Source organism: Glycine max, chromosome 18 (genome assembly GCF_000004515.6).
Source record: "Glycine max cultivar Williams 82 chromosome 18, Glycine_max_v4.0, whole genome shotgun sequence".
In the NCBI taxonomy this organism is placed as follows: Eukaryota; Viridiplantae; Streptophyta; class Magnoliopsida; order Fabales; family Fabaceae; genus Glycine; species Glycine max.
This window is the reverse complement of record NC_038254.2, coordinates 55,245,476-55,259,876: the sequence shown is the minus strand read 5'-3', so window position 1 is coordinate 55,259,876 and position 14,401 is coordinate 55,245,476. Positions and strand designations below refer to the sequence as shown.

The following is a 14,401-nucleotide window of genomic DNA, read 5'->3' as shown; positions in this document are numbered from 1 at the left end:
TAGCACAAAAACTACAGGAACACTTCCTAACAAGAACTACAACAGTTTCCACCAAAAAGAAACAGCAGGCTAACATACATGCACATTGGTAGCGAAACAAATGATTAATTGTTTCATTCAAGTCAAACGGAACGTGGAAATGAAATCTTTCGGAATAATATTGCTTGTTCAATGTAAAAGACAAAAACAGAATAATTTACCATAACAATAGCACAAATACATCAAATTGTTGTAGTGAAGGATCACATCATCATCATCATCAAATAAAAAAATAGATAAAAAAGTCAAATTTACAGGTCATCCAACTAAATTACTCATATCATCCATTCATCCTAACAACTTAAAACCGGGTTTTACATACATTATTAAGAAGTACCACTCAATTTAAAAAAAAAAAAAACATAAACTTGTCCTTAAAAAATGAGTACTGGGAATCAAATAGCAATTCTGATCTTCCCAGAGAGTCATACTCAGAACCTGCAGTAATACCAAGTATCGAATTGGCATTAATGAATAGAAAGCGATGAAGCGATGACGAAGAACATAAACCCTAAACCCTGAGATTACCGTGATTAGAAGGGGGTTTGTTGGAGTTCCATGACGTTGCGGAGCGGAGGGGCGTAGAGAGAGTACACGACGGCCTGTCGTTTAACGACGGCGAGCTGCGACTTGCCGTGGGCGAAGGCGGTGGAAATTGAATTTGGGTCGGAGAGAGTGGCGTTGTGGCGAAACGCATCGGTGGTGCGTAGTTTGGTGTACTCCCTGATGTTGTAATCGGGAAACTCGCGCGCGGCGCGGAGGAGGGAGCGGAAGAGGGAGAGGGCTTGGGCGGCGGAAGGAGTAGCGGAGGATGCTGCAAGTGCACTCATGGCTCCCTCCAGATACAGAATATAGCGGCAGAGAAGAAAAGTGAAGTGAGGGAGAACAATGTATGTGTATGTATTGGGTCCAAAATTCTTGGCCCAAATCAATCCCAACCAAACTATACTTTACTTTCTCTATTTTTTTTGTTTTTTAAAGAATCATAACTCATAAGGACTTTTTTGTGTGTGGTGATAAGATTGAATATAATAGTAAGATAAGAATATGATATGTTTTGACTCTGTTTAATGTTTGGTGTGTATCAGAAAATAAATAAATATTTTTCAATATATAAAGTTATATAATAATTAAAATATGTATTAAATAAGTTTTTATAATATATACATTACATTTTAGATTTATGATAAATAATGTTGTAATATATTATTATTTTTATTTATTGATATTTAAAAAAACTATATATTCAAATTTAAGTTAAAACTAAAGATATTGAAAATGATAAATTGATAAAGATAAGAAATTAAGTTAAATTCTTCCGTTGATATTGAAAATATAAAATGATAAAATATATATTTAAAATTAAAATTTAAAAGTATAAGAGGATATAGCAAATGCATGTTAGAACAGTGAAATTTACCACTTATCATCGTGAAAGGAGAGAGTATTCAAAGTGAATGTGAAAGAGAATGGACTAATATACATATTTTAGAAAATCTTCCTATTTAAAAATAAATTTTTATTTATTTTTACAGATTATGAAAATTATAAGATTATAATTTTATCTAAATTATACAATTTATCATTTACCAAATAAAATTACACAACTTATAAATAGTGTGTGAAAACTTGAAGTATTTTTTTAAAACGTTTTCACAAATATAATTTTAAAAACAAGTTTGAAAAACTATTGTCCAAAGATGTAAACCTGAGGTGCATAAATATAAAAACATTATACACTGATTCACTTAATCTGAGTTATCTTTAAATCTCCTTTTAACTTAAGACAGATTCATTGATTATAACAAAGTATTTCAGCCGTATCATTTATAACTTAAAACAAGTATTTTTCAAATCACTTCTAATATAACCACAATTTTACCCTGAGATAGTAGAAAAAACCAAATTTTATCACCAATTAATTAAATTCTAACTTTCACCCCCAACAATTAGTTCATATGCAAGAGGGAATGATTAAGGTGAACAACTTATTTTTAAAAGTTACTTTAGTTGGATTTTTTTAAAGTTACTTTTACTTTTGTTTGTTTTATAAAAAAAATAAGTTTGTTAATTTTTAAGAGTTTTTCTTTAAATATATCTAACTCAACTTCCCCTTCAGAAAATATTAATATAGTATCAGAATCCCTCTAGCCGGTTTAAAGGATAAGGTAGAACTTAGAAGTACCCTGCACATGAAATCATGTTAGTGTCATTGATTCCACACATTTCATTTACTCAGATTTTGCCACTTGCGTTTGCTATGAATTGGCACCATGTGTGTCTAAACACTCTCACTTGGAATTGAAAGCTGTACTCTCCATATTCTTTTTTTATGATATATTCTCATTTCTCGAACTCCAACTCAAATGATGAATTTAGTTTAATTTAAAAAGTATATAGATATGTACTGACAAAAAAGTTTTAATAAAAGATATTTATTTACTTTTTTATTTTAGTTTTTCAACAACTAAAAATATAAATTTTCAATTTCTTTCTAAAATATGAAAAATTAATTTTTTTTAATAGAAGAATCTTTTAAAAATGTTCCTCTTTTCCAAGAAAGACACTGTCGCTCACGTCTTATGTCCTTTATTGAATGTTGTGGTAGAATGTATGTCGTCGTGTCCATTCCCCTGCATACTGCATCAATCTTCTTTTCTTGAGAAGCATTCATTTTTTATTCACCCTCACACTTTTAATTTTTTTTATCCAAATACAAAATTTTGAAAATAAAAGAATTTTAATTGAAATATTTAAAATTCTTAAAATTTCTTATAATTTTAAATTCTTATAATTTTAAATTTGCTGATCCAAAGACACCCTTAATTACTTTTTTTTTTCCAATATACTTCTACTTGCCTATAACTACCATTTCAGTTAGGTAACAAAACTGTTAGCATTTATTTGCCCATTTTACCCATGCGATGGATATGGCTAACCAATTTGTTTCTTTCCAGACATCTATATGTCTACTTGCCGGTGCCATTAGCCTATAATAAGTTGATATTGCGTCGTAGTTGTGCTATAAAAGTTATGCTCTATTACTATCATTTAAAACTTATCTAGAATTATAAAATTTTGTGAATTTTATTTTTTATTTATTGTCAGTTTTGTATGCTAGAAACTTGAAAGGAGTGGAGAGGATAAAAAAAAGGATAACAAAATCATCATTCTTTCTCTATTCGGTTACTTTTTCTTACAAGCTCTATCTGGTTACTTAATAAAACGAAACACAACAAAAAGTAAGTGAGATCCACATGTTGAGTATTTCACACAAAAATGGAAGAAAGGGAGAGAGAAAGGTGCTCTTATACAGTTATACACAAATTAACCAAAATATTTTTATCTTTGTATGCTCCTTTTTTTATTATAAAACACATTTATGTCATTTTAGATATATTTTTTTATCAAACAACTTTCCTTCCTGTTATTTTTCTTTCCTTTCCTTTTACTTTTATAAATTTTAAATAATAAAAATTGTACTAGAATAAATACACAAATGCATTAAAAAGTGTGTTAGTATCCCTCACTGTCTTTTATGTTACATGCAAGGCTGCAACTTTCTTCCATGATAAGTTGTACAGAGTGGGAAAATTAGACCTTTGAGACAATCTGTTTAACAATCAATCCTTTGTCTTTTTATTTGCTTGAAATGGATGAAGAAGAAGAACACAAATCTTAAAATATATACTTTGAGCCAACTATTATTGAGAGTTACCCATTCAATTAAATTCAACTTTCATTGCAGCTTGCAACATTTTGATCAAACCATAATTATTCCCCATTTCTAGTTGGCGTGGATGCCATTTATTCAAATTTAATCTGAACACTTATACATTTGAAATAAAAAAAATTTCTTCCTACTTTTTCTCAACATACTTAGTAGCTGAGAGAAACTGAGAAAGTAGACAGATAAATCTTATTTTCAGTATAATTCTTGGCTCTCCTTTGAAAAAAAACCTGTATGTTTTTTCTTACTTTATATTTCTCAAATTTTGTCATTTTCGTTTCAAATATTATTTTTAAATTTAATTGCTCTCAACTTATTATACTAACTAATCATGACTTTTAACTACATGGAAAAAAAATTTGATTTTGTATATGGAATAAGTACGTTAAGGTTTGTACAAATTATTTAAATAATTTACTTTTAATATCTTTTTATTGTCTTATTTCTTTTATTAATTACTAGTGGAGAAAAGCATTCCGTACTTCTTTACTTATTCTAACTAAAAAAAATAGAAATGAAAAAGTAACAGATAATTATTAGGATAAAATAATAAAGAAATTAAAAATATTAAAGAATAAAATAATCTAGTAAAATGTATACATCAAATAGAATATTTTCTCTATTGTTATTATAAATTATATAAATAAAATAAAACATTCATCTTATCCATGATATTTTTTTATACTTTATTTTTTATTATACACTTAATTTTATTATTTTAAAAATAATATATATATATATATATATAATTTTAAAAAATTTATGTAATTATTTTTCCTCAATGTGAATCTGCCCCGGGGACAGATGTTTCCTTTCTACCAACGCATGCACCCCGAAGAAGATGGGGAAGAGGCCAGATCATTTTCCTACCATATTTTTTCTACACCAAGCTCAACTCACCCATATTATTATTTTTATTATTCTTAAGCTTGATTTGCAACTTCTTTAATTCTCTTTCAGTGTTGTATTATATGAGTTGAAAAAAAAAATTCTTTTAAAAATAAAAATATCATTATTTTCATTTTAAAAGTTTATATAGAAAATAATAAAATGTTATTGGGCCATTTATAACAAATTAAAAATAGAACTTGAAATTTTAAAACCTCTATTACATGCAATGTAAGTAATACTAATATATTTTTTTAATCAATATAATTAAGATCTTTAATTTCTTGACGAGATTCCAATATGTTCTTACAAGTTATTGTGAGAGATTAATTTTTGATATATAACTTAACCTTCACACATAAAATTTCTTATCTCTTCCAAAAATGTATTTTACATACCTTATCCTACTTCTTCCCTTGCCACAGCTCACACTAACACAAAATATGAAGAAATTTGAACCAAAACTAACCACCACTTTTCTCATAATAGTATCCACATAGGAATTCTTTAAACCAAGCCCATAAACATCGGAAACATGTAAATCTAAATTTAGGTCCTAAATCATGCTCCCGCTCCCTAATCTCAAGCTCAAACACTCTCCACATGTCTCTCTCCAAGCCCAACTTTGACACATTTTCTTTTTTATTAATGAGTTCATTTATTTATTATTTTTCACATTTTTATTTTGGGGAAAACGAAATTCTAGATCGGACCAATGAGAACGCTCCGAACAAAGAGAGCAAAAAAAAAAAAACAAAAGTAAAAAACAAAACAAAAAAAGACCCAAAAATCTCTCTCTCTCTCTCTTTCTCTCTCCTTGTTGATGATCCATGGGAGAGGAACTCGAAGAAGCATAACCCACAACCACCTCGATCGATTATTGGATTGATTGGATTCGGATTTGTGGCAGGCACACGATTGTTGTCGTTTTGAGATCGTGAGGAATGAGAATGTGATGGTGTGGGCATGGTGGGTGTCGTTGTCGTTTTGGCGCGGTGGTGGTAGGGTTGTTGCGGCGGTGGGGCTGCGGCGTGAACGACGATGCAGCTTCACTTCTCGCCGAGCATGAGAAGCATCACCATATCGAGCAGCAGCAACAGCAACAACAACAATGGCTTTATTGACTTGATGAAGATCAAGGTCGCAGCTCGCCACATTTCCTATCGAACCCTCTTCCACACCATCCTCATCCTCGCTTTTCTCCTTCCCTTTGTTTTCATCCTCACCGCCCTCGTCACCCTCGAAGGTGTCAACAACTGCTCCTCCTTCGGTACTCTCAAATCTCATTCCCTTTCGTCAATTCCTGCATTGCAATTTTTAATATGTTTGTTTGATTTCTTAGGTAGATCTTGATTTGAACGTTGTGTGGTTTGTGTTTATGTGATTTAAATAAATATATAAAAAATGAATATTCGGGGATAAGCGTGTTTTAGATTTTTAGAGCAATGATTGTGTAAGTCTGTCTGAGTAATCCATGTAGTCGACCTCATCTGGTGGGATAAGGCTTTATTTGTTATTGTTGTTTGTCGTCAGTGATCCGTGTTTGGTAGATTGATGAATTTCAGTTGGCTGCTGATCTGTGTAGTTAATGTCATCCGGTAAGATAAATAAAACTTGTGTTGTTGTGTGTGGTTGAGTAATTGGTGTAAGTGATTTTTGTGGTGAAAGTTTTGTAGCTCTGGCTAGTGTTAATGTGTACATACTTTTTGTTTTAGTATCTGAATTTTGAAGTGTGACCAGGTGGTTTAAGTGCAACTTGTGTAAGTGATGTTTTGTGGCAAGTGTTCCTGAATTCTATTGGCTGTTGAGTATTGAGTTTGAGGAATGAATACTATCCTCATTTTTTGACTGAAAAACTACTTGGTGCTTTTGTGACTAGTTAGGGGAAAAATTATGGGCCAATGTTTGTTGTTTTTAAGGTCCCTGCTTAAGCAATGCTTTTTTCAGTATGTTGATAATGGATATTGCGTTTGAGGAATGAACACTATCCTCATTTCCTGAATTCTATTGACTGTTGAGTATTGCTTGGTTATGCTTTTTTTGGTATGTTGATAATAATAGTAGTTCTGGTCTATCTGTTTCTTTCTCACTGAAACATCAGCCGTATGTAGCATGCTTTTTTTTATGATACTTGGATTAGATTCTGAAAGTTTATTATTTGTGCCTTTTTTATGTCTTACCTTGTGCCTGTTTTAAACCATTTATTGACTACTTATTTTGTTCTCCAGATTGTTTAGGTAGGCGGTTGGGACCAAGGCTTCTTGGGAGGGCTGATGATTCAGGGGTAAATAATTTTTATTATCATATCCAGTAAAGTTATGGTTTAAATTATTTTCTGAATCTGGGTGGTTATGATGACACTGATGGTGTTGCAGAGACTGGTTAGAGATTTTTACAAGATCCTTAACGAAGTGAAGGCTGGGGAAATTCCTCCTGATCTAAAGCTGCCGGATTCTTTTGATCAACTGGTTTCTGATATGAAGAACAATCAGTATGATGCAAAAACTTTTGCATTCATGCTAAGGGGAATGGTAAGTTGCTTGTTTCATTTAACACGAAGTGTTGTCTGTTTCTTGGTTAATTGATATTGAGTAAGGAAAAGGTTTTCTCAAACTAAATTCTATTGACATTTTTAAGTCTTGTCTTATGGCTTACAAGGAACACACTAACAATATTCTGTCCTTGACAACTTATATAACAAAGGCTCAATATTCTGTCTAGAGATATAATGATCCAGTTCATGACTTTTCTAGACAAATATTTATTTGAAATGTATTAGTCTATGGCTTTGGTTTTATAAATTGGATGTAAGTCCCTGCTAGACTTGATTCTGTGTAGTTGTGGTAGCATTGAACTGAGTACTCACTGTTTTTTTTTTTTATCAGCAAAAATACTAGTATATTAATAGAGTACCAGAGGTACTGAAAATACAATAGTCACCTCAGAACTGGTCCCTATACAGTCACCAGAGTACTCACTGTTGTATTATATGGAATTTTCTCAATATGTAGGATTTGACTGACTGTATTTTTGGTTCATCTATAACTAATATTTACAAAGAAAAATCTAAACAAAATTATGTAGGTGCTATGCTTAGTTGTATATGTTTAATTTTCTTGTTGCATGGAGAAAGGGTTATCTTGCTTTTGATGATGTTGTTGCTAACTTCGTTAATTTAACCTTGTTAAAGAAGTCAGTTGAGAATACTTTACCAAAATTGTTAGATTTCTTTTGATATAGATATATACTGGTTGCTCATCTACTTTGAATACTGGTTTATAATTTTACTTGAATTTTGTATGATGCCACTGAACCGGAAAATAGATAATCATGATTGCAAGGTTGATGTGTGAAACTTAGCATAAGTATATTCATATCTTTAATTCATCTTGCAAAAGAATAGTCACATTGTTTAGACTATACAGTACTGCTCTTGTATAAATATTGTGATAATGGTGATTTTATTGATCTTTGTAAAAATGTTGTGCTTCTTGGGCAGATGGAAAAACATGAGAGAGAAATCAGAGAGTCTAAATTTGCAGAGCTGATGAATAAACACTTTGCAGCAAGTTCTATCCCTAAAGGGATTCATTGTCTGTCTTTACGTCTGACTGATGAATATTCATCAAATGCCCATGCACGCAAACAGTTGCCTCCTCCCGAGTTACTTCCTTTACTGTCCGACAACTCTTATCACCATTTTATTCTGTCAACTGATAACATATTGGCTGCTTCAGTAGTTGTTGCTTCAACTGTCCAGTCATCTCTGAAACCTGAGAAGATAGTCTTCCATGTGATCACGGATAAAAAAACTTATGCGGGTATGCACTCATGGTTTGCACTGAATCCAGTCACCCCTGCCGTAGTCGAAATCAAAAGCATTCACCAATTTGACTGGTTGACTAGAGAGAATGTCCCAGTGCTTGAAGCTGTAGAAAATCAAAATGGGATTAGGAATTACTACCATGGGAATCATATTGCAGGAGCCAATCTCAGTGACATCAGTCCACGTAAATTTGCATCTAAATTGCAGGCCAGAAGTCCAAAGTACATATCTTTACTCAACCATCTCCGCATATACTTACCAGAGGTAAATTGCATTCAACAATGATCATTCTGTTTTCTTTGTCCATCTCTCTCTCTCTCTCTCTCTCTCTCTCTCTATATATATATATATATATATATATATATATATATATATATTGATACTTTTCAAGCATTACAGAAGTAGTACAATTCATTGGCTTTTTTATTTATCATTATCTAATATTCTCTGTAATTTTTTTATGTTGAATGTAATTTAAAGAATGAACAATTGACTGGTCACTGAAGCTGAATATTTTTCTGTAAAATTCTGCATTGTATATTTATGAATGATTTTATGAACTGAATTTGTAGTGGCAAAAGTGGCCATGGGCACGGAATGTCTCTGAACATTTTACAAATTATAGTTATTAAAGAGAACATAAAAACCATGTTTTAAAGCATAGAATATGACCTAGAATTTATTAAAGCAAAATGTTTGTCTTTTTTGCCTAAGTTGCTTTCTAGGAATTTATACAACATGAAGGAGGAACATAAATCATGAAATATGATAGGTCACAGGAGTGAAGAATGAAAGAAAGTCAACTGAAGTGAGACAAAGCAGTTAGATGGAATCAGACAGTTAAAACTGTCTGTTGGTTGTTAAATAGTTGAAAGGGATAATATAAAAAATTTAGCTTAAATAGAGGGGAAATTGCAGATGAGAGGGCATTGAGTTGTTAGTATTGGAGATCTGAATGTTAGCTAATTGTAAAAGGGGAAAACCTTGGAAGGAGCATTCTGTCTCATTCTTGTTAAGATTCAATAAATCTTTGCAAATTGTTCTGTTTCTCTTTTTCCTCTCTATTTATCTGTGCTATGAATAGAGGAATGTTCCCCTCTCCCCTTCTATTGTTGCTTGTTCAAGTATATTAACTTTAATTTGCTTTTGCATTGCATTGCTTTCATCAGTATTCTGAACTTGTGCACCATTATAGCTGAGATTGCTATTTTTTTATATTATTAATATTAGTGTTAGATAAAATGTTATTGTTGTCTTTCTCTTTTGAACATAAATTGTGTTTTGTTTGATATATTTGTGTTGATTATGTTTGCTTTGCATGTCAAACAGCTTTTCCCAAACCTTGACAAGGTGGTTTTTTTGGATGATGATGTGGTGATTCAGCGTGACTTGTCTCCGCTTTGGGAAATTGACCTGGAAGGAAAAGTTAACGGGGCTGTGGAAACTTGCAGAGGTGAAGATGAGTGGGTAATGTCTAAGCATTTTAGGAACTACTTTAATTTTTCCCATCCTCTCATTGCAAGGAATTTGGACCCTGATGAGTGTGCTTGGGCTTATGGAATGAATATCTTTGATCTGCATGCATGGAGAAGAACTAATATAAGAGAGATATATCATTCTTGGCTGAAAGAGGTAAAGTCCACATATACTCAGACTAATATAATTGCAGTTTTTCAAAATTTTAAATTATTATTTTGATTTTCATACAAAATCCACACATTATTATAAATTAATTTTCTCTGTGCAGCAACTGATTGAGTGGGTTAAACATCTATAATCTACATGTCATTAACGTGACCTTTTGTTTCCTTCTGTTTTTGGCTTCTTATTGAACCCCCCTTTCCTTGTGAAACTGAATAAGGGGGGGCCCGTATTGGGAATTCTTGGGCATTTGGTCTTTAATGTTTCTGTTACCATAAAATATATTTATTGACAGCTTCACTATGGCAGAATCTGAAGTCAAACCTGACAATGTGGAAGCTTGGAACCCTTCCTCCTGCTTTAATTGCATTTAAAGGACTTGTTCACCCAATTGATCCCTCTTGGCACATGCTTGGATTGGGTTATCAGAACAATACCAATATTGAGAGTGTGAAAAAGGCTGCTGTTATTCACTACAATGGCCAGTCAAAACCTTGGTTACAAATTGGCTTTGAACATCTTCGGCCATTTTGGACCAAGTATGTCAATTATTCTAATGATTTTTTGAGGAACTGTCATATCCTGGAAGCATAGTCTGCCAATGTGGAGCACAATGTTTTGTACAACAGTGAATGTGAAAGGGACGAGTAATATTGGTTTCATCTAAATTTTTGCAGCTTGAAATTTTCTTCAAGATGAATTTGACAAGGCAAATATAAAATTGGTTGAGAGGGCAAAGTGATAAAAAAACATTGTGGGTGGATTTCTTCCATTCCCTACATTTTTGCAGATGACACAGTTACCATTCCTGCTTGGTCTTAAAGAATCATTTGAGCCCTTGAGTTTTGACATAGACACGTCCTCTATTTTTGGTTTGTGAAAGGATACTATTATTGATCTTCTATGGGACAAATATAGCAAAGATTCCATAGTTGAATATTGGAGAATAAAGTGGATGCTGGAGATAAAAAAAAGTCAGGCTTGTTTCATCAATCTAGTTGGTGTTGAGAACACAAGTGCTAGAACAGTTAATTTGTGAGGTTCCCCCCTCTAGAGCAGCGTTTTGTTACGGGTCCATTGAATTTGTGAGGTTACCCTTCATTTTTTAGTTTCTTATTTTTTGTTAGTATCAATTTTTACCTTCACCCACTTTGATTTGATATCATGATGGTGAATTCTAGGAGTAGTTCATGAGATTGCTTTCTTACGGGTCCATTGAATTGGGGAACTGTTTGTAGGATATATATATTGTTATTCATTATGTACGATTACCAGACATTTGAAATGTGCAGAAAATTCATTTTTTTTCTCTTCTCCATCCTTGCAATGCCGGGTCATAATCGTTCTCATCATTTTTGTGCCTCGTGCTTTCACAACTTGATACTGCACAATGTTAGAAGTAAATTCAAGTTATTTGGTAACATAAGTTTGGCCAATTTTTGGTAAGAAAATTCAATACGCATCAATCATATTGGTTAAGAACATTAATGCTAAAAAAAGGCTTTATACTGCACCTTTTGACTTACGTGAAATGGGTAAATCACTCCAGGTAGAGCTAGAGGTGTATATTACTTAGTTGTGTGGGGTGGCTGATTTGTCACATCAAGCTTGTTAATATATCAATTATTCATCATTTTTCCCTTTTCCGTTGGATAACAATCCTTGTAGTTTAAAGCTTATTCTTGATTGTATTCTCAACTCTGTCTTCCTCCTCCATGAAAGGCTTTTCCCGTTTGTGTTATTTCTGTTCATACAACTTTCTTGCTTCTTCTGCATTAGAAAGCTGTGTAAGACTAAAACACAACTTTGATATTGAAACAATCCACTCCCTAGACAAAGTCCAAAAGTGACTAACTTTAATTAGTATGCATGTAGATGTAGTTCTAATAAATATAAAATACGAAAGACAAGAAAGATATGGAACGACTTTGCTAAGTTGATGATGACATCATTTCCAATTAAAACTATTTCGTCTTACTGTTCAAATTGCACGGAGGATCTTATTTTTTTAAGACTTTTCCAACAAAATATTACGGACCCACAATTCAAATGGGGCCCATTTTCTTTATCTACAAATTTTCAATTAATCAATAATTTGGTTGAATGATTGAAATTTAAAGAATATTACTGCCAATCTTAAACTTAAATTTCACACTATCTAAAAAAATTAGTTAATTATATTAATTTTAAATAAAAATTAATTTTTTTAACTTATCATTCATTAAAATTTTGTATAAAAAAAAAGAAGAATCATTAAAACTAACATCTTAATTAAATGAAGGATATTTTAATAATAATAACATTAAATAATCTAAAATTAGTTGAAATTTTTTAATATTTGAAACCAATAATTTTTTTTTGTTCTTCTTATATTTAAGTAAGACTAGAGGAAATATCACTTAATTGTCTCTCTATATTTAACAAGTGTGAATTCTTCCATAACCTTATGGGAAACACTATGAAAGATTCTTTAGCCTCTGAAAGAGAAAGGGAATAACCATTACAAATACCAGATAAGAACCTCCTATATTAGAACTTGATAGCATGTAAGAGATGGACCACAAGTTTATCGATGTATACGATATAGTTACATTGTTTATATAATAAATTTATCAACAATGAACTGTTTGTAGTTTTGTACTGTCATTAAATAGTAGCATCTAAAAGGTCATCTAATATATATATATATATATATATATATATATATATATATATGCAAAACATTTATATTACTGGAAAAACATGAAAGTTGCCCCCAAGATATGCCAACCAACATGAAAGATAATCTAATATTAATACTATATTAGCAAGCAAGAGTTATTAACATCATAATTCCATAACATGTCCAACATATAAATTTTTATAATAACTAGAACAATGTTTGTGTTTTGCACGGCCATGAGAAACATTTTAATTTTAGTGAAAATAAAAATGTAAAATACAAAAAAGAAATAGAGTAGAAGAGAGGGGGTGCCAGGCAATAAAAAACTGACACAAAAGGTGTGTGTGAGCCCTTACTATACAAATCTACACAAAATCAACATGTGGCTAATTCGGTGGAGTTTGGACAGTTTTTATATTAGTATCTATGATTACCTTAAAGATTGTTTGGACCTGCGAACCTAGGTGGACATAAACTTTTTTTAATATCTTTTTATTGTATAATTTTTATATAAAATTTATGTAAAAATATAATTTCTGGTACGATGTTGAAGAATGTATGTAATGCACACATTTGTAACCAATATTTTCCTTGAGGTCCCAGTTGTGGTTCGTCAGAATTTAGATTGTTAGCTACAGGATAAAGACTAATTAAGGACTATTTCCTTGATGGTTTTGTCATAATGCATATAAATTCTGGTGTTTGAACACTGCAGTCATCGTGTGATAATTATTGTTAAAACGTGAAGATACTGTACGGTGTAGAATCATCCAAACATATATTTTATCATGCTTCTCTTACATAATATGCAAATTAAATAATCCGTTAAACTTTTTGATTGATCATTTTTCTTTTCTCTGTAGAATATAATCTGTTAAATTAATAATATAAAACAATATTAACTGTAATTTTAAGTCATTTTCACTAATCCCTCTCTATATATATCCTCTTTCATATATGTCCTCTCTTTCTCTCTATATATAACACAAGATAAATTAAAAGAATACTAAGTTAGTGTTTGTATACACAAGCAATTTGCATTTATTTATTGTAATTTTCTTTATAAAAGTATCATAAAATTTTTATTTTATTTTGTCTACAAATGTTAATTTTATTAAAAATATAAATTGAAAGATTCGAAACCACCATTTTATTTTTCTTTCTTTACCCTTCTCTAACCTTATACATGTGTTATGAGACATGATATACATGACAATATCTCCATTTTCACAGCCTTCGGAGATTATGAAGAGGGAAAAGGCAACAAAGAAAGGAGTCATTGACCAAAGATTTCCAATCCATGACTTTGAAAATTCCGAAGCAGCCTCGTTCCTTGTTTCCGAATCCTCTTCATTTTCCTTTGCAAATTCAGATCTCCAGTCCAATGAATCTTGAGATGACATGTGTACTAAAATTCTTTAACGGCTGAGATTCAATTTGGTTTAATCCATTTTAAAATTTAAAAAGGTATGGCATGTTACCCATTTAATTCTATAGCTTCGCAATTGCAACCAAATCAAAAGAAGAAAAATTTTATGAACATGAAGGATGGGTATGCCATTAAGATAGTCAATGCAATTTCATCAATACTTTAATGTCTCTGCAAATAAGTATA

The 14,401-nt window shown here is 31.4% G+C and overlaps 2 protein-coding genes across 2 annotated transcripts; one reads left to right on the top strand and one right to left on the bottom strand.

The window, feature by feature from the left end:
- Positions 1-289: 289 nt before the first annotated feature.
- Positions 290-960, bottom strand: LOC100802369 (LYR motif-containing protein 4B). The gene is made up of 2 exons (XM_003552508.4): positions 568-960; positions 290-477 (listed from the first exon to the last, which is right to left on the bottom strand). Exon 1 carries the CDS (start codon positions 867-869, stop codon positions 573-575), a length of 297 nt encoding a protein of 98 aa, XP_003552556.1. The 5' UTR covers positions 870-960; the 3' UTR covers positions 290-477; positions 568-572.
- A 4,236-nt stretch (positions 961-5,196) lies between these two features.
- Positions 5,197-11,438, top strand: LOC100801839 (probable galacturonosyltransferase 14). The gene is made up of 6 exons (XM_003552507.5): positions 5,197-5,927; positions 6,886-6,941; positions 7,033-7,188; positions 8,157-8,747; positions 9,813-10,115; positions 10,434-11,438. Exons 1-6 carry the CDS (start codon positions 5,699-5,701, stop codon positions 10,716-10,718), a joined length of 1,620 nt encoding a protein of 539 aa, XP_003552555.1. The 5' UTR covers positions 5,197-5,698; the 3' UTR covers positions 10,719-11,438.
- The last annotated feature ends 2,963 nt before the right edge of the window (positions 11,439-14,401 follow it).

Bases quoted from the DNA above. Each gene is read 5' to 3' on its own strand.
- LOC100802369 (XM_003552508.4), bottom strand. From the start codon at position 869: ATGAGTGCACTTGCAGCATCCTCCGCTACTCCTTCCGCCGCCCAAGCC.
- LOC100801839 (XM_003552507.5), top strand. From the start codon at position 5,699: ATGCAGCTTCACTTCTCGCCGAGCATGAGAAGCATCACCATATCGAGC. The intron at 8,748-9,812 runs GTAAATTGCATT...CATGTCAAACAG, and splicing joins TCCGCATATACTTACCAGAG to CTTTTCCCAAACCTTGACAA. The intron at 10,116-10,433 runs GTAAAGTCCACA...TCACTATGGCAG, and splicing joins ATCATTCTTGGCTGAAAGAG to AATCTGAAGTCAAACCTGAC.